Source organism: Taudactylus pleione, unplaced genomic scaffold (assembly GCF_031769625.1).
Source record: "Taudactylus pleione unplaced genomic scaffold, aTauple2 ptg000296l, whole genome shotgun sequence".
Lineage (NCBI taxonomy): Eukaryota > Metazoa > Chordata > Amphibia > Anura > Myobatrachidae > Taudactylus > Taudactylus pleione.
Window position 1 is genome coordinate 2,708,591 of NW_028284698.1, and position 22,993 is coordinate 2,731,583.

Below are 22,993 nucleotides of genomic sequence, written 5' to 3' on the forward strand. Positions count from 1 at the left end.
TAGTAATATGGGGTAAAAACAAACCTTATTTACAAACAGTATATAGTTCCTGTTTAACTTTTATAATAAAATAAATAAAGCTAATGCACGTGCTTACTGGTTACTTACCCAGCTTCACTTCTGCATTTTCTGTAAGAAGAACATTTTGCCCTTTAATATCCCGGTGAATTACATGGTGAGCATGGAGGTGGGCCAGACCCTGCAAAACATAACTCTGTAACTTTTCCTCCCCAGAAAATGTGAGATGGCAAATAGCAGTAGAATTCAGGACTGTGGTAACAATGCATTATGGGAGATGGTTACAAAGCTGTCCCAAAACCCTGACATAGTATTGTAAGAGCAAGCATATAGCATTTAGTACACCAGTAACAATTATATGTTTATGTGTGTGTATGTATGTCATACATGCCTACTCTCCCAGAAGTTGCGGGAGGCTCCCGATATTTCGGGTAAGCCCCCACACCCCCGGTAGAGAAGGCACTTCTCCTGCATTTCTGCCCACTTCCTAGTGAAGTGGGCAAAATAGTAGGGGGCGGGACTTAATGACGCGATTCTACAAGAATTGTCATTTAGCTCCGCCCCCTATTTAAATATTGGCTAATCGTGGCAATTTACCATGAGGGGCGGGGCTTAATGACGCAACACATCAGGCCTCACCCCCCATTGGCGCCCACTTGCTTCTCCTCCCTGGAAAAAATGTAGGCAAGTATATGATGTCTGTCTGTCTGTATCTATCTAACTATACAGTATACATCTAAATATATATCTTGTTGATAGTATTTGTATAATATTGTTTTTAAATATGTTTTATAATGTCAATACTTCAGTATATAGTATGAGGAATAACTTGCAGCCAGAACGCTGATTTATATGAATATTTCAAGACAACTAAGAGCTCTATGGCCAAATTGCTTTCTAATGATTTCTCATGCTTACAAAGCTGCTCTCTGATTCTTGATGTTCTTAAAGCATACACCAGTGGGTTCATTATCATCTATGTAAACAGTTCTATTTGTTATCAAAGTTAAATCCACCCTGTCTGATCCATAAATTAGTAAACACTGAGCTGTTAATTTTCCCATGGAAAAAAAACAAACAAAAAGCAATCCTTCAACATGGCCAAATTAGTTACCTAATGGGTCTAACAAATGTTTATTGTTCCCGTATTAATAAGACATGATAGAAAACTAAGGTGATAGAAAATGGTTGTTAATTTCAGAGTGTCAATTAGCTGTCAGGAAACATTGTATTCATGACAATTTGGGGGGCAATTCAGTTATCGCTGATGTGCTGCCACAAACTTAGGCTGTGCACATCACTATATTATTGTAGTCAAACATCGCAAATTTTCCTGGCCTCCCTTTGTGGAGAAAATTAATTTGTTACTAGTCGCGAAGCATCTTTCGTCCGACCACTTTGTGCAGTAGAGCAGTAGCTGCACTGGGGACGTTAACACCCAGTACAGCCAGAAAGCCAGCTTATGGCACACCTTAGTTTCATCACTCTGGGGGCATGTCCAGCACTCCCGGAAATGCCGGGCTGCCCCCAGAGACTTTCCCTGCAGTACTGGCTCCTCAGTGACCGGGAGCTGGGCCCTGCACTGTAGTGTTAGTGTGCAGCACCCGGCTCACTGTCGCTGAGGAGGAGCCGGCATTTTCGTGTCGTCCCCTCGGAAGGTGACACCAGGTGCGGACGACAACCCCATAGGGATGCCACAGCCATAGAGCAGATTTGAGTCTCCCCTTTTCTGTATGGCCAGAGTATATTGGATTTTTTTCTAAACATATTTTTCCAGCTGCTGGTTGTGGCCACATCTATGCAGTGGGAATCAAATAAGCAAGTAGTAGGCCACAGCAGCTTTAGGACCCATCTACTGTAATTGCTTTAGGTGCAATAAACCATAGCAAACAATCTGTAATTTGCTTTAAGGTATCTAGTGAAAGACCAAAAAAATTGTGACTCATTGCTGTGGGTTAGTGACATCTACATGCAGTCTTTCTCCATGAGCTCTACTGTTAAAATTTGTGTCCCTACTTTGCACCTTAGAAACATTTAATTTTATCTTTTATTCCAAAACATTTTGTACTCTCATTTGCTGATTGTTTTCAGTTACATCTGAGCTGATTTTTATATATGTCTCACACTGTTTTCTCATTACTCTTATTGTGGGGCGTTTTGTCCGATATATCGTCCACTGGAGTTTGTCTTGTCGGATGTACATACAACATGCACTGTTTTCAGTTATAAACTTTTTGTATACAGCCAAATAAAGTCTGCCATGTGTTATCTACAGTCTTATTAAATCAGTTCCCACTTATACATTGTTTTACCATCCAGGTGCCATAATGTCAATTAAAAAGACCTAACTAAACACAAGAGGAATAGAGGATACAAGTGGGATAAATAAAGTGAATTTCAAACCAATAGTTCCCAATCATGGATTTGCAAGAAACTACCATAATTTATGCAGGTTGAGTGTTACATTTACATTTTCTGCATTTCTTGCTTGGTAATTATTATAATATGTGGTTAGCACCTACCCGCAGAACCTCTCTGCATATATACGCAATCCAGTCCTCTTTAAAGCAGTTGCCTTTGGTCTTTTTCACCAAGTCTGTAACCGACCCTGCTCCACAGTACTCCATTACCAGCTGTATGGAAATGAGAACATTTATTCTGTACCAGTAAATATATGCTCATAGAGCACAGGAAAATATTAGCCAAACATGTCTACTCCTAAATATAAACTTTATGCAGATCCTGCTACTCCACTAGGGCAATAGTGTATATGACATGGAAGTTCTAACTTTCAAGTAATGGTATAAGTATTTGATCTTTGCTTCAAATAGCCTAGCAAATACAAAGTAAAAATGAAAAAAATAAATTTCAGCTTCTGAGTACCGATCCTGTAATACACCTAGTACATTTTTATATAATCTCTGTCACTGATCCTGTGATACACCTAGTACATTTTTATATTATCTCTCACTGATCCTGTGATACACGTAGTACATTTTTATATAATCTGTCACTGATCCTGTGATACACCTAGTACATTTTTATATTATCTTTGTCACTGATCCTGTAATACACCTAGTACATTTTTATATAATCTGTCACTGATCCTGTGATACACCTAGTACATTTTTATATTATCTCTCACTGATCCTGTGATACACCTAGTACATTTTTATATAATCTCTGACACTGATCCTGTGATACACCTAGTACATTTTTATATAATCTCTCTCACTGATCCTGTGATACACCTAGTACATTTTTATATTATCTCTCACCAATCCTGTGATACACCTAGTACATTTTTATATAATCTGTCACCGATCCTGTGATACACCTAGTACATTTTTATATTATCTCTCACTGATCCTGTGATACACCTAGTACATTTTTATATTATCTCTCACTGATCCTGTGATACACCTAGTACATTTTTATATAATCTCTGTCACTGATCCTGTGATACACCTAGTACATTTTTATATAATCTCTGTCACTGATCCTGTGATACACCTAGTACATTTTTATATCCTCTCTCTCACCGATCCTGTGATACACCTAGTACATCTTTATATAATCTCTCTCACTGATCCTGTGATACACCTAGTACATTTTTATATTATCTCTCACTGATCCTGTGATACACCTAGTACATTTTTATATTATCTCTCTCACTGATCCTGTGATACACCTAGTACATTTTTATATAATCTCTCTCACTGATCCTGTGATACACCTAGTACATTTTTATATTATCTCTCACTGATCCTGTGATACACCTAGTACATTTTTATATTATCTCTCACTGATCCTGTGATACACCTAGTATATTTTTATATTATCTCTCACTGATCCTGTGATACACCTAGTACATTTTTATATAATCTCTGTCACTGATCCTGTGATACACCTAGTACATTTTTATATCCTCTCTCACCAATCCTGTGATACACCTAGTACATTTTTATATAATCTCTGTCACTGATCCTGTGATACACCTAGTACATTTTTATATCCTCTCTCTCACTGATCCTGTGATACACCTAGTACATTTTTATATAATCTCTGTCACTGATCCTGTGATACACCTAGTACATTTTTATATAATCTCTGTCACTGATCCTGTGATACACCTAGTACATTTTTATATTATCTCTCACTGATCCTGTGATACACCTAGTACATTTTTATATCCTCTCTCTCACTGATCCTGTGATACACCTAGTACATTTTTATATTATCTCTCACTGATCCTGTGATACACCTAGTACATTTTTATATCCTCTCTCTCACCAATCCTGTGATACACCTAGTACATTTTTATATTATCTCTCACTGATCCTGTGATACACCTAGTACATTTTTATATAATCTCTCTCACCGATCCTGTGATACACTTAGTACATTTTTATTTAATCTGTTTCCAGTCTGTAAATCACTTCATCACAATAGCTTATTTTGATTTTTTTTTGTACAATTTGTGATACATAAAATGTAAACATTTTAAGATTTCTGTTATACACAATCACACGAGTGAGCTGTCTACAGACGTGTAGAGGCATTGTATTGCTAATAAATGTAGCCCTGGGGCATGGAGGGTAAAACCACTAATTGCCATTTATTTGTGGCTGGTGAAGTTGCTTAAAATGCCCTCTTTGTAGAATTTAACAACTTAGGAGGTGATTTCAGCTTGTTTTTTTGTATTATCCATCCACAAATTATCAAAAAGTAAAAATGATCCTGTTTCAGATCATTTGCGGAGGAAGTGAGTGTGACTGTTTTAAACCCCAGCCAATTTTCTAGTTCATGCTGTAAATGCTTTATTTTGTACAATACTATTTCTTATCACTATACTTGCCAAGCTTTGGGGAGACTCTAGTGGCAAGGTCCAAGTGGCAAAAGCACGGGTCATCGTGCCATGAATCACATCATCATGGCCCTGCAACAACTGCGTAATTCCACTAGCATCATACAACAGGAGGCTGCACTATAATGATGCAATTTGCTGCAAATTACAGCATAAAGTTATTTTCCTGGAAGAACTCTCTGTTCTTCGGCATACTTCCAGACATTTCCAGAGAGTAAGCAAGTATGTCTCTTATCAAATTATTAAAGCTAGATAACATTTATGGATGATGAGATGATCGTACAGGGTCATTCCATGTCAAGTGAACCAGGGGCGTTTCTAGAGAGGAGGGGGCCATTGTGCAGTTTCCAACACGGGCCCCCCTCCTCTCCGGCCGGCAGCGCACTGAGTGGTGCGCGGCCATCACTGAATTTATAGACTGTGGGCACTAGAGTGTGCCCAGAGTCTATAGCGCATGCACAGGTCACCTGGAAAATGGCCGCAGCAGCGGCCATTTTCCAGATGTTTTTTACAGCGCAGACACCGGCGCTGACGTGGGACTCTGGAGAGGTAAGTACAATATGGGTGCAGGCCGGGTGTGCGGTGTGGGCCCCCCCTGGACCCAGGGGCCTGTGTGCCCCGCACACCCTGCACTCATTATAAATACGCCCCTGAAGTGAATCAATTTTGAAGATCGTCCCTGACCATCTCCAATTTTGATAAACAGTATTTGCCAACCTTCATGTAAAATGTTATCAGACTAACTTTGGGAAAAAGTGGGGATGGGTGTAACAATCAAAATAGGAGATGGTCAGGTGGCGATTACTGATCCACTTGACATGGAATGACCCTATATATGATATTCTTGGATAAAAATGTTGTCCCCAAAGCAGCCAGACTGAAGACACTTACTGTATGTTAAATTAAAATGAGCAGACATTTCAAATGTGCCAGAACAAAAGTGTGATACATTGCCTTGATTGTGGATTATTCTCATGTTTTGAATGAAAGGATATCAGTTTTTTTTTTTTTAATAAGAATACCCACAGGTCATTACTAGGAGCGCTACTAGTACGTCTGACGCACATGTAACTTTTGCCACTTACATTACCATGCAATCATTACTATAATAGTTACCCAGAGTTGATCATCCTGTCCCGCTGGGCATTTCTTGATAAAAGCACCATAGTATGTAGCAATGTTTCTGTGGTGCGAGTACTTCTTCAACATGTTTATCTCCAGTTTTATTTCTTCTTCTTCTTCCTGAAAAACAACACAAAGTTCATTTATTTAAATTAGATAAAAATATGCCTGATTCAGAGTTAGGAGCATGGAAGAAAGGAGTAAAACCTTGTTGCAGAGGTTGGGCAGATATAAAGTGCATAGAGATAGTTAGAGGGCCTGATTCAGAGATGTACGCTATTCCCACAGCCGCCAAACTATGCAAATGCCGCAGGGGTTGTCTTGTGCAAAAGGACGCCTCCTGCTGGCTTCTGTGATCCACGGACGCAGCATCAGATCACTTGCATGACCAGGCCACTCAAGATGTCTGGTTTAATTAAGCTGCAGTGACCAGTAAATCTGCATCGGAAGACTGTGGCCTCGTCACGCCTACAGAATGGGGCTGATGGTTTTATAAAACGCTCCACGTCCCTAAACGGCCGCAGCCTGTCAATCAGCCTTCGGCTTCCAGGGCATTACGAGCGATGTTGCAGAACAAGATCTACACATGAGCAGTGCGGCTTCTGCCCAGGCGCAGATCTCGAACCATTGAAGATGTGGGTTAGCGTAAATCTCTGACTCAGCCCCAGAGTTGGGGAGGGGTGTGTCCTACCTTAATTCTAAATTTCATTGTTAAAACAAAGCTGCCCAGTGTTTATTCACTACCTGCAAAAGCATCCGGTATTTTCCCTGCATACAGAAATAAAAAATATATTTGTACCCCTTGTATTGCAACATAGTTTGATCCTGGAGCACATTGCTCCTTCTTTGCTCCCTTTTTGATTTGCTCCTAACTGTGAATCAGGCCCAATATGTGCAGTGTCTTACTAGCATTACATAAATGTATATTCTAGAGATATGCAGCAGTGTCTCATAATGTCTGGATCTCTGAAGCAATGACTGTGTGCTTGTACAATAATATTGATGTGTAACAAATGGGTAACTTCCCTGCACAATCTGGGAAGTGTGAGTTGTGTTTGATGTGCCTCATTGCCTAGTTTTAGGAAGAGAAAATGAGAATTGTAACTACACTGTTCTGCCTGCACACTTTGTGCATGTCTTCTAATGGCTAAGCAGTTCCTTGTTCTGGTTATTGAACAATGCAATGTGATGCAAAACGCAGATTTTTTTCATTTAGCATGTCTCCTAGTAACAATAAGATTTTGGCATGTTTTATGCTTTATTAAATAAATGTGTCTGTAAACCCATCCACACATACTTAGTTAGAAAACCCAGATTTAGGTATAGACTTACTAAAGTGCGGGTTTATAGAAGTGGAGATGTTACCCATAGCATTCAATTAGATTCTACTTATTATTTATCTAGCACATTGTAGACGATAATAGCTAGAATTTTATTGGTTGCTATGGGCAACACCTCCACTTCAATAAACCCTCACGTTAGTAAATATAACCCTTAGTATAGTTATACATTTTTGAGCAAGTATGTTACTCTGTAAAGCTAGCTTCTGTAACCGTAACACAGAGCTATGAAAATGTAAACAATGGGAGACCTTCAGATAAGTTACACCAGCATAACTTTTATAGCAGAGGTTCTCAAACTCTGTCCTCAGGACCCTGCGCAGGTCACATTTTCCAGGTCAACAAGCAGGTCCACAAGTGTATTCATTACTCATTGACACATTTTATTTATTTAACTTATGATTCTGTGGGGAAACCTGGAAAACATGCAATGTTTGGGGTCCTGTGAAAAGAGTTTGAGAACCTGTGTTTTATAGAATAGACACATTTCTTTATTAGACATTTTCTCCAGATGTCTTTTATTGTTTCATAAACCAGACACACTGCATTTTTGGCAGGGCATATTCACCAGATATTAGTTGTGTATAAATTGCAATCGTAAAATCTAGTTATTTGTATGTGTCAAATATGTGCATGTTGCATCAAATAGATGACAATAATAATCAGGCATTCAGCCATATGAGAGCTGTGCTATACACCAAAGGTTTCCAAACTCTACTATTACAGTCCAGGTTTTAAGGATATCCATGCTTGAACACAGGTGACTTCATTAGTACCTCAGTGAATTTGATATAACCATCTGGGCTCAAGCATGGATACCCTTCAAATCTGGAATGTAATCAGTGGCGTTCCTCCCCATGGTGACACACAGGGCCTGATTCAGAGCCGGACGCTCTGACCAGAGCGCTCGCTCTGAATCAGTGCCCTCCTACATGGAAATGGAGCGGCCTCCTGGCCGCTCGCATAGTTGTGGGTGACCACCCACAGCATATGCGAGTGGCCAAAAAGATGGTCGCGATGGTCAAGACCATCGCGACGATCGGGCTTGCGACGGAGACCCTGCGGTAGGGTCTCGCTGCCGCAAGCCCAGGAGTGATTTTGGCTCTATCAGTGGGGCCGGCTTCAGACGGTAGGCGTTCCCATGGGAACGCCTCTGTCTGGCAGCCACGCCCCCGGCACGCCCACCAAACGGGGCGTGCTGTCAATCAACATCGACAGCATGCCCCCTTTTGTGCGAGACCCGGAGCGACAGCTTGGCTGTCGTTGTCCGGGTCTCGCGCACGATGGAGCTCCCTCCATCGTGCGCATGTGCATTGGGGGAGCATCGACCCGCTTGCGAGCGTCCTGCACTCGCGAGCGGGTCTGAATGACCCCCACAGTGCGGATAGGATTTTAGTGCAAAAAGGGTGCGGGGCCTCACAAGTAGGGGCGTGGCATTGTGCCCCGAACCCCCATTTTAGTCACACCATGGGTTTGGAGGTGCGGACTGCCCCTGGGGACCAGTCTGTGTGCAGTGCTGGATCCCTCACTGTGTCAGGAGCTGAGTGCTGCACGTAATGCTACAGTGCAGCACCCGGCTCCTGTCACTGAGGAGGAGTCGGCACTTTGGTGTCACGCTTGCGGCCCGCACAGTGGCGTAACTATATATTTTGCTCCCCCATGCCAAAAAAGTTTCAGGCGCCCCCTTCCACCCCCCCGCCCAAAGATCAAACACAGCCAAAGACTACGTTTAAGGTGTGTGGTTACATGATACAGCAACGTACCTTACACATTATGACACACTAAGTAATGCCACTTATAACACGGTGTGCCACACCGGAATGCCCCTTACAACACATTATGTCACACAGCAATGTCCCTTACACATGCCACACAATAATGCCACGTATAACACATAATGACATACAGTAAAGCCCTTATAACGAATTTATGCCATGCTGCAATGCCCCTATTTCACATTATGCCACACTGTAATACCACATACAACACATTATGCCACACAGTAATGCCACATACAACACATTATGCCAAACAGTAATGCCCATTACATCCCACCCTGACAGATCTACTTCATCAACCCTCCTCTCTGCTCCTGCCAGCCTGTCACCTCAGCTCAAGACAGGTTGCACAGTTTTTATGTCCGTGTAGAACCAGATTATTGGGAACATAGTTTATAACCTGCAGTATCAAGTTAGTGCCCCTTATACAGTGCCCCCTGTAGTTGTGCCCCAAATGCAATGCCCCCTATACGAGTGCCCCTTATGCAATGCCCCCTGTAATAGTGCCCCTTATGCAATGTCCCCTGTAGTAGTGCCCATTATGCAGGGCCCTGTGTAGTTGTGCCCATTAAAGTAGTGCCCCCTGTAGTTGTGTCCCATATGCAATGCCCCCTATACTAGTGTCCCTTATGCAATGACCCCTGTAATAGTGTCCCTTTCTGCAATGCCCCCTTTAGTAGTGCCCATTATGCAGAGCCACCTGTAATTGTGCCCATTAAAGTAGTGCCACCTGTAGTTGTGCCCATATGCAGTGCCCCTTCAAGTAGTGCCCCCTGTAGTTGTGTCCATTTTAGTAGTGCCCCCTGTAGTTGTGCCCAGTAGTAAGCCCCCTGTAGTTGCCCCCAGTAATGAGCCCCCTGTAGTTGCCCCCAGTAGTTAGCCCCCTGTAGTTGTTCCCCCCCCCGCGCGCACACACAAAAAAAACACTTACCTTTATCCAGCTCCAGTGCTGCTGCCGTCCATACCCCGGCATCCGCGCCTCGGCACTATGTGCTCTGCGGGACCCGGAAGACGGAGCTCACTCCTGAGCTCTGTCCCCAGCGTCCGCTCCTCTGCACTATGGGAGTGATATCATGACGTCACTCCCATAGTGCCCTGCGGGATCCCGAAGACGGAGGGAGCTCCGTCCTCCGGCTACCGCCGGAGGTTTGAATAGGAGCCGGGCGCCCGCTGGTAACACACTCAGCTGGCGCCCGGCAGATGGAGGGTGCAGGGGGTGCGACCGCACCCCCTGCACCCTCCGTAGTTACAGGAGTTCCGCCACTGAGTGGCGTAACTACTGACCCGTCGCCCCCAAGCTACCCAGCGCCTCCAAGCCACCGCAGGGGCTGCGGGGGCAGTAATTACGCCACTGGGCCCGCACCCCCCTTGTGACACCACTGACTGTAATTGCAGAGTTTGTGAACCTCTGCTAAATACAGTATATATTATAACATCGCTGCTGAGCCTTCACTTAAATCTCAGGTAAATCTGAATTAGTCACAATTGAATGCCTTCTATTTGTATCTATAGTGTTATCTCTTCCTTGTGTTGTGCACTTCGAGCTCTATTTATCAATCTTTTAATAAAAAATTACAGTGAAAAAATTGGTGTTTGTTTTCACACCAATTTCACTTTATTTTCACTGAAATGTATTAAAGGACTTTTGGAGCAGTTTTCATGAAAAACTACTCCAAGCCCTTTAATTCGCATTTGTTTAATAAGCATATTGCATTTCCCATACTTGTAATGGGAAATGTGATCTGCTTGAAATGTATTAAGGAGGAATTGTGAAAATTATACAATGTGGGAGCCCTGCTATAACAATACCATCTGGAGTTGACATTAAGCAGGGTTCCCTCTGGTTCCCTGACTCCTGCTCCACTCTGACAGGCAGAGCCGGCCCCCTGTGATCAGCATTGTAGTTTACATGGACCAGAAGCTTATCACTGTAAAAAAAATAGTTGAAAAATAAATCAAACCCTTACCTGTACCCAGGGGTCTGTGATCAGTGAGCTCTCTCCTCCGGTCAGCTAGTCACCGGGGTTACTGCACTGTGACCCCGTTCAGCTGTAAACCAGCATCTCAGTTTACAGCACACATCTGCTGACCGGGGTCACAGACCAGGAGCCCTGGTGACTAGCTGATGGGAGGAGAGAGCTCACCGATCAGCAGGCAGGTAATTGCAAGTAGTGGGACAAAGGGTGGTGGAGTAGCGCTAGCCAGCAGCAGCTCATGCGTGGAGGCACTCTCTCTGTATTGTTTGCAAAAAGTACAGTGTGACGTGTGCTGTGATATTTCACAGGGGCAGAGCTTTATTATTATTATTATTATTATTATTATTATTATTTATTTATATGGTGCCACAAGTGTTCCACAGCACCTTACAAAGTACATAAACACATAGGTGACCAGTGACTTATAGTACAATACAATACAATGCAGGATAAGGACATTGATAATATACATTGCTACATTAGCACCAATAACACTCACATAAGCAGCAGAGCATAAGCACCAAGTGTTAGGTGCCCAAGTGGGGAGTAAGAAGTAGATGAAAGTAAAGTAGGAAGAAGCACAAGAGGGTAGAGGGCCTTGCTTGTAAGAGCTTACATTCTAAAAAGGAGGGGCAGACAAACAGGTGTGACACAGATGGGGTAGACGGGGAGGAAGAAACATGTAGCAAGTTAGGATGAGAGCTGGAAGGCTTTTATGAAGTAGTGGGTCTTGAGAGCCTGTTTGAATGATTGTAGAGAGGTGGAGAGTCTGATGGGGAGAGGGAGAGAGTTCCAAAGGTGGGGAGCAGCAAGGGCAAAATCTTGGAGGCAGGAGTGGGAGGAAGTAATCCGTTGGCATGAAAGGCGGCATGCATTAGTTGAACAAAGCGGGCGGACAGGAGAGTGAAGGGAGATGAAACGGGAGAAGATTGGGTGAGGGCTTTGTAAGCGAGTGACAGAACCATGAATTGGGTTCTGAAAGGGAAGGGGAGCCAGTGGAGGGCTTGTAGGAGAGGGGAGGCAGATGTAGAGCATTTGGAGAGGACGATGAGCCAAGCAGCAGCATTGAGGACAGACTGGAGAGGAGAGAGATGGGACTTAGGGAGGCCAGATAGGAGGGGGTTACAGATGTCCAATCTGGAGATGACCAGTGAGTGTATGAGGGTTTTAGTAGCATCCTGGGTGAGATAGGGTCTGATCTTGCAAATATTTTAGAGATGGAAACAACAGGACTGCGAGAGCTTCTGGATATGTGGTTTAACGCCAAGAGAGCTGACTTTGGGGCTAGATGAGATAGTTGTGCCATCAATTGATAAAGAAATAGTGGGAAGTGAGGTTATGTGGGAGGGTAGGAAGATGATCAGCTCAGTTTTAGACATATTAAGTTTAAGATATCGCTAGGACATCCAGGAAGAGATAGCAGAGAGACAGTTGGAGATACGAGTCATTAGAGAGGGGTAGAGATCAGGGGAGGAAAGGTAGATCTGAGTATCGTCAGCATAGAGATGATAATGCAGGTCAAAAGAGCTGATGAGTTCATCTAGAGAGGACGTATAGAGGGAGATTAGGAGAGGTCCAAGAACAGAACCTTGGGGAACACCTACATTAAGAAGCTGGGGGGGAGGAGTCATGAGAGGAAACAGAGAAGGATCGGTCAGAGAGATAGGAGGACAGCCAGGAGAGGGCAGTGTCACGGGAGTGAAGGATTTGCAGCAGGAGATGGTGGTCCACAGTGTTGAAAGCAGCAGAGAGGCCAAGGAGAATGAGCAGAGAGTAGTGTCCCTTGGACTTGGCAGCAAGGAGGTCATTGCTGGCTTTTCTGAGGGCAGTTTCAGTGGAGAGGAGAGAATAGAAGCCAGACTGAAAAGGGTCAAGGAGGAGTGGGAGGACAGAAAGGTGGTTGTAAACAATATGCTCATGTAGTTTGGAGGCAAATAGGAGGAGAGAGATGGGTCGGTAGTTAGAGAGAATGTTAGGATCCAGGCTAGGTTTTTCAAGAATGGGGAATACAAGGGCATGCTTGAATGCAGAAGGGACAGTACCTGATGAGAGGGAGAGATTAAGGAGGTGGGCAAGATGGGAGCTGGCAGAAGGAGAGCGGTAGCGGAGGAGGTGGGAGGTCAAGGGGGGAGGTGGAAGGGGGGGGGACCGGATGAGGGCCAGGTACAGGGGAGAAGGATGTCAGAGTCGGTAAAATGGATTGGGGGGGGGTTGATCCAGGAAAGGAGGAGAAGAGTTGGGGGACTGGTTGAATATGATTTCCTGATGTATAGAATCAATTTTAGATGTAAAGTAGGTAGCAAAGTGAAGGGCAGAGAGCGAGGTGAGGAGGGGGTGGGCAAAGGAGAGAGCTGACGGTGAAGAGTTGCTGGGGATTTGAGTACTGGGAGGAGATGAGGTTCTTGAAATATGACTGTTTAGAGATGGAAAGGGCAGCACTGTAGAGCGTAAATTTGAAATGGAGAAAATCTGCCTTAGAGCGTGATCTTCTCCATTGCCGCTCGGCAGTTCGTGAACACTTTTGCAGGTATCTGGTGCATTTGGAATGCCAAGGTTGAGGTGTGGATCGGTGAGGGTGAGTAGTGATAGCCGGAGCAACAGAGTCAAGAGCAGATGTAAGGGAGGGAAGAAGCTTGTTCAGGGCAGGAGAGAGAGAGAGGATAGGGTAATGAAGTGAGTCAAGCAGGTAAGAAAAGGTATCGATAGCCTCAATGTTATGCTTTGTGATGGTGGCTTTAGGAGGTAGATGAGGGGAAGGAGAGAAGGATAGGTTAAAAGAGAGAAGGTGATGGGAATCAGAAATATCACAACAGTGAGTGAAGACCAGATCAAGCGAATGCCCACTCACATGGGAGGGTAAGGAGGTCCATTAGGAGAGGCCAAATGAAGATGTGAGGAGTTTGGAGGCAGAGGATTCTGTGAGGATGTCAATTGGAATATTGAAGTCACCTAGGAAAATAGAGGGAAGGTCTGAGGAGAGAGAGGGAGGGAGCCAGGAAGCAAGGTTGTCAAGGAATTTGGAGGGAGGGCCAGGGGGGTGGCAAATGACAGCAGCTTGGAGGTGTACTGGTTGGAAGAGGCGTATAACATGAACTTCAAATGTAGAGCATGTAAGGGATGGTTCTGAGGGTATGAGTAACCGTGGGATAGAAGGACCTCAACACCACCACCATGGTGACCTCCAGGCCGGGGGGTGTGGGAGAAGGTGAGGCCCCCAGAGGAGAGAGCTGCAGGAGAAGTGATGTCAGAGGGTGAATACAGGTTTCAGTAATGGTTAGGAGATTCAGGGAGTTGGAGATGAAAAGGTCAATGGTGGGGACCAGTTTAGTACAGACTGATCTGGCATTCCAGAGTGCACAGGATAGAGGGACAGAGTTTGTGGGAGAGATGTGAATGAGATTATCATGGTTGCTGTAGTGTGGAGGTGAGATTAATTTGGGGGACCGAGATGAATAGAGTGTAGCTTTCTCGCAAGCTCTGTACCTGCTAGAGATTGTTAATACATTCTTGTGAGAGTTCCTATATTTGCAATGTGAGGTGTTTTGTGTCTGTCTATGAAACCATTTATTTTCCAACATTATCATTATGTACCTATTAACCATCCCAGTTTTGGAGGGACAGTCCAGACTTGAGGGGACTGTACAGTGGTCGGCACATTTGTCCTGACTTGCAGGAGGTTGAGTGCAGTTTCCCCTGCAGCTGGCAATGTTGGCAGGTGCTTCCAGTGTGTGCAGCAATAAAATAGTATGTTTCTGTAAAACTGATGGTTGGGGCATGGCCATGGCCTCACCCACTATGACACAATTACACCTTCATGTCCAGATTCCAAAGCCAGCAATGTTGGGAGGTATGTTGCTGCTATGTTTTCTTTGTTGGCAGCTCCACCCATATAAAATCGGCATTCTATGCTAGGATAGTTTAAAAAAAAAAGAAAGAAAGGGGGAGCCTCTTCCATTGTAATTGCGAAGGGTTAATCACACATGAATATATTTTTTATCACACTTCTATTCAGTTAGCCATGAGCTTCTGGCTACTATACAATCCAAAACAAGTATTGTAATACTTCACTGACCTCTCACAGTGGGTCTGATTCAGAGCCGCTCGCTCTGACAGAGCGCTCGCTCTGAATCAGGGCCAGGTTTTTTTTTTTTTTGGAGCGGCCTCTCGGCCATCCACATCCATAGCGAGCGGCCATGATGATGGTCGCGATGGTCAAGACCATCGCGACCATCGGGTTTGCGACGAGACCCTTGTGTTAGGGTCTCGGTCATTGCAAGCCCCAGAGAGCTTTCGGCTCTAACAGTGCTGAGCGCTCGCAACCGGGTCGATGGTGGCCCACAGCGCATGCTGTGAAGTCAGTGGGGCCGCCCCCAAACGGCAAGTGTTCCGTCGGGAACGCCTCCGTTTGGGCAGCCACCCTCCCGGCCCGCCCACCAAAGGAGGCGAGCTGTCACTCAACATCGACAGCTCACCCCTTTGGTGCGAGACCTAGAGCGACGGATTGCCCGTCGCTAGCCGGGTCTCGCGCATGCACATGACGGAGCCGGCTCCATCGTGCGCATGCGGTGTGGGCCACCATCGACCCGGTTGAGAGCGCTCAGCGCTTGCGACCGGGTCTGAATCAGGCCCAGTGTACCGTCACAGAGCCTCATATGGCTAATTGGATCAGCCCCTAAGTATTGTAAAATTTAAAGATGCTCCACTTTAAAGGCTTTTTTAAGGACCATTAATACTCTACAAAACTTAAAGACAACATAAATTGATTAGCAAATATTATATGTGTAAATAGAAGGTTTCCAAAGTTTCAAGATCATAGGTAGTTTAAGATAGTTAAGGAGTTGTTGAATGACTACCGGATATTCAGTAATGCTACATACTGTAAATAGAGAAAAGAATAATATAATACAGTGCTTGTTCTAGGATCTGCACTCCATACCGCCCTGTAAGATGATACCACAGTATTTCCTGACTGATATCCAGCTGACCCCACAGTGACCGGGAGCATCCTGCAGTCAGCTAGAGCAAAGCATTGCAGTCCTCTATACAGCAAACTGCTATAGCCATGATAGACAAATGATGGCTTTAATACATGTAAAATCTAAGGCACAAACTAAGAACAATTATTTACAAGGAATATGCTATATAATAATCATAGATTGCAAAGACCTGCAGAACATGCTGGATAATGCCTTTGGACAGAACTTGATCGAGGCTTCCATAACTAAAATATGACAGATTTGATTGCTAGTCCTGTCTGCATCCTGAGTATCTGATGCCCGTGCTGCCTAACATTAGTGATAACAGTAACGCTGAAATATGCTGTAAGCAACCATAAATAGCAAATGCAAACTACTCAGTTGTCTTCAAATAAATCACTTTCCAGCATAACTATTGACTGCCATGCAGCAGGAGCCCGGCAGATGCATGCTGTATCAGATCTAAGATGTGGAGTGTGGGCGGGCATGTAATTAGCTGTGATACTCTTCTGGTCACTGTCCTGCTGATTGTTGTGGATGTACAGTGAGCTCTAAGCAAACAGCCTTTTAAAATAAATGAACCAGCTTTTCCCATGTGTCTACAGATAATTACACTACATTTATTATGAACCCAAAGATGCAAAGACTGACTTCTCTGAATCAGGACCAATGTGCGGTTGCTCATCTCACCACTAATATTTGAAACCCAACAGCGCAGATTTTCCTGTGCACCTCCTATGGAGTTCAAGGAAAAATGTGCCAGATTGGTGGTTGTGAGGAGACTGAGAAATTATCTGAACTCCAGCACCTCATGGCCATCGCCTCTGTGCTCAACAGGTGACTGATAGCTTGTTAGGCCTTTGTGTAAGAGATCTAAAAGTATAAAAAAAAAACAATTAGACCAGTGTAGCCATGTAAAATGGCTAAACCCGTCTAAAGTCCTGGCTAGCGCACCCAAACAGCTGTTTTGTCACCCAAACCACGGACTTAACGCACATTTTTGCTCGCCACTTCAGGAGGGTGTGAGCAGACGTGTCCATCCGCAGCTATGTGCGCCTTAATGGAGCAACAATTGAATTGCTCCGTCGGGCGCCCATTAGCGTCAGTCGTGGGTGAAAACATTTGAATCACCCCCTAAAAGTCTGCTCTAGAGGAGTGACCCAAATCAGCTATATACTGAATATACCGTACTGTCTTCATGATATTAATTATAATAAATAAAAACACGATTAACAAGTCCTATGCGGCGCTCGTCCAGATCTTATACAATGTATATGTCGTTTGTACTTTTATTCCATTGATGTACTACTTTAATATGTTATAAGGAAAAGAAAATGCATCCTCCAACCTTCAGACTTGTCCTTGATAATCCTCCAACTCAGTCCTATATACTCTTTTCTTGTGTTCATAGAAACCCAGTCTCATATCCTCCTTGAATACAGTCTAAAGTCTTGGATGTTCATATTTTAAACTCAATGTCAATCCAACAATGCCGTACATCAAAAAATTATTCCTTCAGGCACTTTAAACATCGGGTTTACAACGTCATCCAGAAATCCACTCCATATAACAGCACCTTTTGTATTAAGGATAAGGACAGTATCACTTTGGTGGTTGAAAGATACTCACCCATTAACTCCATCTCTGCTGGTCTCTCCTTCTGTTCAATTCAGCTGTAGAGTGAGTGGGGGTATGTGGCCCTTATATGTGTGTATGTTACCTTATTGTATATAAACTCTGAAATAATAGTCACACTACTGTGTACTCTTTATGATTTGTTGCGATAAATGAACACATATACATATAAAAAGTGGTACAAGATTACCATTAAAATCAACGATCTAAACATCTCCTATGCAGTATCTGTGTTGAGCCCAACACGTTTCATCCAGTCTGCTGGATTGTTTCAAGGGTAAAATAAAGTCCCGCAGACGGGATGAAACACGTTGGGGTCATTACAGATACTAAAGGGTCTATTTACTAAGCAGTGTTAGGAGACAAAGTGAACGGTGATAAGGTACCAGCCAATCAGCTCCTAACTGCCATTTTTCAAACACAGCCTGTGACATGGCAGTTAGGAGCTGATTGGCTGGTACCTTATCACCATTCACTTTATCTCCTAACACAGCTTAGTAAATAGACCCCCTGAGAATCAAGGAGGCAATGAGACTGGTTTTCTATGAACACAAGGAAAGAGCATTTGGGACTGAGGGCCCGATTCAGACCCGCTCGCTACGATGCGTTCGCAAGCAGCCTGCCAATGTTTGCAATGTGCGCATGCGTATGCTTCGCAGTGCGCGAACTAGTCCATGTGTTCGCTTGCTGCGCATAACCACTTCGCTAAACTGAGTGACAGGACGAGCCATTTGTGGGTGGTGAGAGGGGATGGTCAATGGAAACGGGAGTGTGGTGGTGCGAACGTAGACGTGCCTGAGCATCTTAACGCCGTTTCAGAGGCGTGCATAGTTAAGATGCAGCGTCATAGTACACGTCACATGGTTGATTTACACACTGAAGCACTCGCAGAGCTTGGGGTAGTGTATGGTCAGCCACAAGTGCTGCGTACGCTTCCGATGGTACTCAATGTTACCGATTGTTGCATACACTTCCTGGAGGTGACATGTATAAGTGGGCATCTTAAGACAGGCTGGTGGGGGTCTAAATACTCACCCCGATAGCACGCCAAGACATAGTGGGCGTGCTAATGCCTTGCCGTGCGATCACGGGATTTGCATACTTTGGCTGCATCTTTGGTTTTTGCACTTGTGATAGTGAGTGCTGATATTGTTTAAATCATTCATAATATAGAAATAATCTATTATATAATTAGAAAGATAAAAGATCTCCATGCAGGTTTAAGAGTAAAATACACTGGGCCGGATTCAGGATTACACTTAACGTGTCCGCAATTGCAGCCTTAGTTTGTGCTTGGAAATAAACGTTAATATCCACATGAGCTCTGTGTTGGCTGCATCTATGTGACCCCCATCCAACTGCTGGTAAATGTCACAGTCACCTCTGTCATCATGCATGTACACCAGACCAATCCTTTATGCAAGACATCCTTCTGAAATTGGACAGATCTCTGCATACACGCAACTCCCAATTCCATCTACATGCCTATGGCACAGCTATTCCATTTGCCATAGCCCAGATCCTGTTCAGTTACACCTACTCAGCTGCCAGTGAATATACACCAAAGTCCGTGTGACTCAGGAACACCTGTAATTGCTCATCCTAACCTTGAGCTCTGACCAAGGGTCACTACCTGTAAAAAGCCAAACAAGTGGAATGATACAGAGGACCACCAGAGATAGCACAATTCCTACCAGCATGTATTGACTGGATGTTTCCTGGACCCTGGATGAACCAACAAGGGTAAAATAACATGGGCTTTGTTGCTGGACAACTATCAGTTGCAGCACTAGTGTAATGTTAGCCACACACATAAAGATATGGGTTGGGTACGGGATAACGGAGCTCGGGATCCCGGCGATCAGAATTCCGACGCTGGAATCCCAGTTAGGGTTAGAATACAAACACTTGTCGATCAGTATTCTAACCCTCCCTCTCTCCCTTTCTGCTGCCTGACCCTAACCCTCCCCCTAACCACGCTACTTGTGGTCGGGATGCCGGCGCCGGGATTCTGACAGGTGTCGGAATTCCGGTGCCGGCATCCCAGCTGTTAGGATTTTGACCGGATCCCAAAGATATCCCAGGAGATTTTGGCAACATTACCCAAAATGACAAATATGCATGTACAGTATGGATGTAGCCCCACAACATAAATGTGACTGAAAATATCTAATCAAAGCCATTCAGGACATGGAGATTTCCCATGTGGAGAACACTGTAGGGGCCACCACTTTTATTATTTTGTTAAAAATTTTATTTTTATTTCAACTTTATTAAAACATTTTGTTTGATAGGAATCTTAATGTTCAGATGACAAATATAAACTATAAAAGAAAGAAATAAGTTAGTTGTGAAAGGAAAAATGTAATGTGTGATTACAAATTGAAGAGGCGTATAAAGTGTTATATTACATTTAGAAGAAACATATTTGCAGTTCTAGATAAATTTGACATGAATTGGACATACAGTACTGTAGCACTTTTATATCCGTAAACAGACTACCAATATATAAAATAACATTGTTACTATGATCCTTAGGGCATAACATCTTCATCCTTTAAAAAAAGTAATTTTTCAGAAAATTGTTACACAACCCATTCATCCACTCACCTCTTCAATTATTTTGTTCTGCTGCCTCCAGCTATTAATAAACAATTTATCTGTGCACCACCCATATTCTGCCTAGGCTGTTTGTTTAGATATATAATTTAATTATTAGAATATATGCATTATTATTATTATTATTATTATTATTATTATTATTATTATTATTATTATCTTGTATTCAGTTTCTGATTTCACTAATGCTCCTTTCCCTCTCTCAGATCACAACCTTATCACCTGCACACTCTCCTCCATTACATCAACATCATTGAAACCAACCAAACCTAAACCTAAAACCTGTAGAAATATTAATGCCATTAACCTTCAACAACTATCTACCTCTCTACAACAACAACTTTCACCAATTTCTACATTCACTTCTCCTGAGACTGCTGCATCACACCTAAACCAGATTCTAGAAAAAGCCTTCGATGAAGTAGCTCCAGCTACCCATCACACACCACGTAGAGTTAGACGTCAACCATGGCATTCTAGCTTAACAAGGCATCTACAAAAACTCTCGCGTAAAGTTGAATGTCAGTGGCGAAAGTCTCATACTCCAAGTGACTTCCTCACATATAAGACTATCTACAACTCTTATCGTACTGCTCTGGACACTGCCAAACAAACATATTTCCAATCTCTAATCTCTGCTCAAGCTTCTAACCCCAAACGACTTTTTAATACATTTAAACTGCTTCTTACCCCTCCATCACCCAAACCACCTGCTACTATCTGTGCACAAGATCTTGCTTCCTATTTTAGGGACAAGATTGATAAGATCCGAAATGAAATGGTAGGCTCTTCCTCAGCTAGTGGCCTGCTCAATTCCCTACCTGAACCGACTGGCACATTCTCTTCATTTGATCTCACAAACGAAGATGAAGTATCTACACTGTTTTCATCCTCCTACTCTATTACCTCTCCTCTAGATCCTATACCCTCACAAATCAGTAAAGCTCTGTCTCCTGTGCTTATCCCAACCCTAACTAAAATCTGTAATCTCTCTCTCTGTCTACTGGCAACTTTCCATCACTGTTCAAGCACGCAGTGTTTACTCCCATTCTGAAAAAACAAAATTCTGACCCTAATAGTCTCTCAAATTACTGTCCTATCTCCCAGCTCCCATGCCCCTCCAAGCTACTTGAGAGACTTGTCTACACCCGCCTCACACACTTTCTTAACTCACACAACTTATTGGACCCACTTCAGTCCGGCTTTCGTTCCCAACACTCCACAGAGACAGCACTGACTAAGGTAGTAAATGATCTTGTCACTACCAATGCTAAAGGCCATTACTCACTTCTAATTCTTCTAGATCTCTCTGCTGCTTTTGACACTGTTGACCACTCTCTTCTCATACAAACACTGCAATCCCTAGGTCTTAAGGACACAGCTCTTTCTTGGTTTTCTTCCTACCTATCTGATCGCTCTTTTACTGTTCGTTTTTCTGATTCTGCCTCCTCTTCGCTCCCTCTATCAGTTGGAGTACCACAAGGCTCTGTCTTAGGTCCTTTACTATTCTCAATCTATACCACCTCTCTTGGCAAACTAATCCGCTCTTTTGGATTTCAGTACCATCTGTATGCGGATGATACTCAAATCTACCTATCCTCTCCAGATTTATCTCCATCTGTATTGGTCCGTGTCACTGAATGTCTTTCTGCCATTTCATCTTGGATGTCATCTCGCCACCTGAAACTTAATATTTCTAAAACAGAATTAATTAACAGTTACCAACCTGATCTCTCTATCACTGTTGATACCTCGACCATCCACCCCGCCCCACAAGCTCGCTGCCTTGGTGGCATCCTTGACTCTGAACTGTCCTTTGTTCCCCATATTCAATCTGTCTCAAAATCATGTTATATACATTTAAAAAACATATCCAAAATTTGACCATATCTCACACAAGACACTGCAAAAACTCTAATCCATGCACTTATTAAGCTGCAAGGCTTATCTTCCTTGCGAAACGTTCTTCTTCTGCTGCCCCCTCTGCCAGTCCCTCCATTGGTTGCCGGTTTTCTACCGTATTCAATACAAAATACTTTCACTTACACATAAGGCTATTAACCAAACCACACCAACATACATATCTTCACTCATCTCAAAATATCTCCCAAACCGACCTCTCCGCTCAGCACAAGATTCACGGTTACAGGACTTTCTTCGCGCTGCACCCACTCTATGGAATAACCTACCTCGCACAATAAAACTTTCCTCTAGTCTCCAATCCTTCAAGCGTTCCCTGAAAACTCACCTCTTCAGGCAAGCTTATCAGATTCCAGAACCTCCCACGTAACCTTCATAGCTTCCATATCTAATTACATCCCCTTTTACAGTGCACACACAATCTCACACATCGTCTTTCTCTCACATCCTCATGACATTTGGTCGACATTCCTGTGTGACTGGATCATACAGCCAACCAAGAAACTCTGCATTCTGGCTGGACCAAAATGCAATATATAGCACCTATCCTTGTGTATCAATGCCTATTTCCCTATAGATTGTAAGCTTGCAAGCAGGGCCTTCCTACCTATATATCTGTATGTTATTATCCAGTTTTGGTCTATTAATGCTTACAATTGTAAAGCGCAACGGAATATGCTGCGCTATATAAGAAACTGTTAATAAATAATAATAATAATAATTATTATTAGTGGATCCTGTC

The 22,993-nt window shown here is 43.5% G+C and overlaps 1 protein-coding gene across 1 annotated transcript in view; it reads right to left on the reverse strand.

Moving 5' to 3' along the window:
• Positions 1–22,993, reverse strand: part of NRK (Nik related kinase) — a 297,272-nt gene that overhangs the window by 211,434 nt on the left and 62,845 nt on the right. Inside the window, exons 4-6 of the mRNA XM_088482879.1 lie at positions 6,002–6,127; positions 2,541–2,651; positions 109–199 (exon numbers count right to left, since the gene is read on the reverse strand). Of these exons, the coding sequence (XP_088339005.1) occupies positions 109–199; positions 2,541–2,651; positions 6,002–6,127 (328 nt within the window). The remainder of the gene's footprint in view (positions 1–108; positions 200–2,540; positions 2,652–6,001; positions 6,128–22,993) is intronic.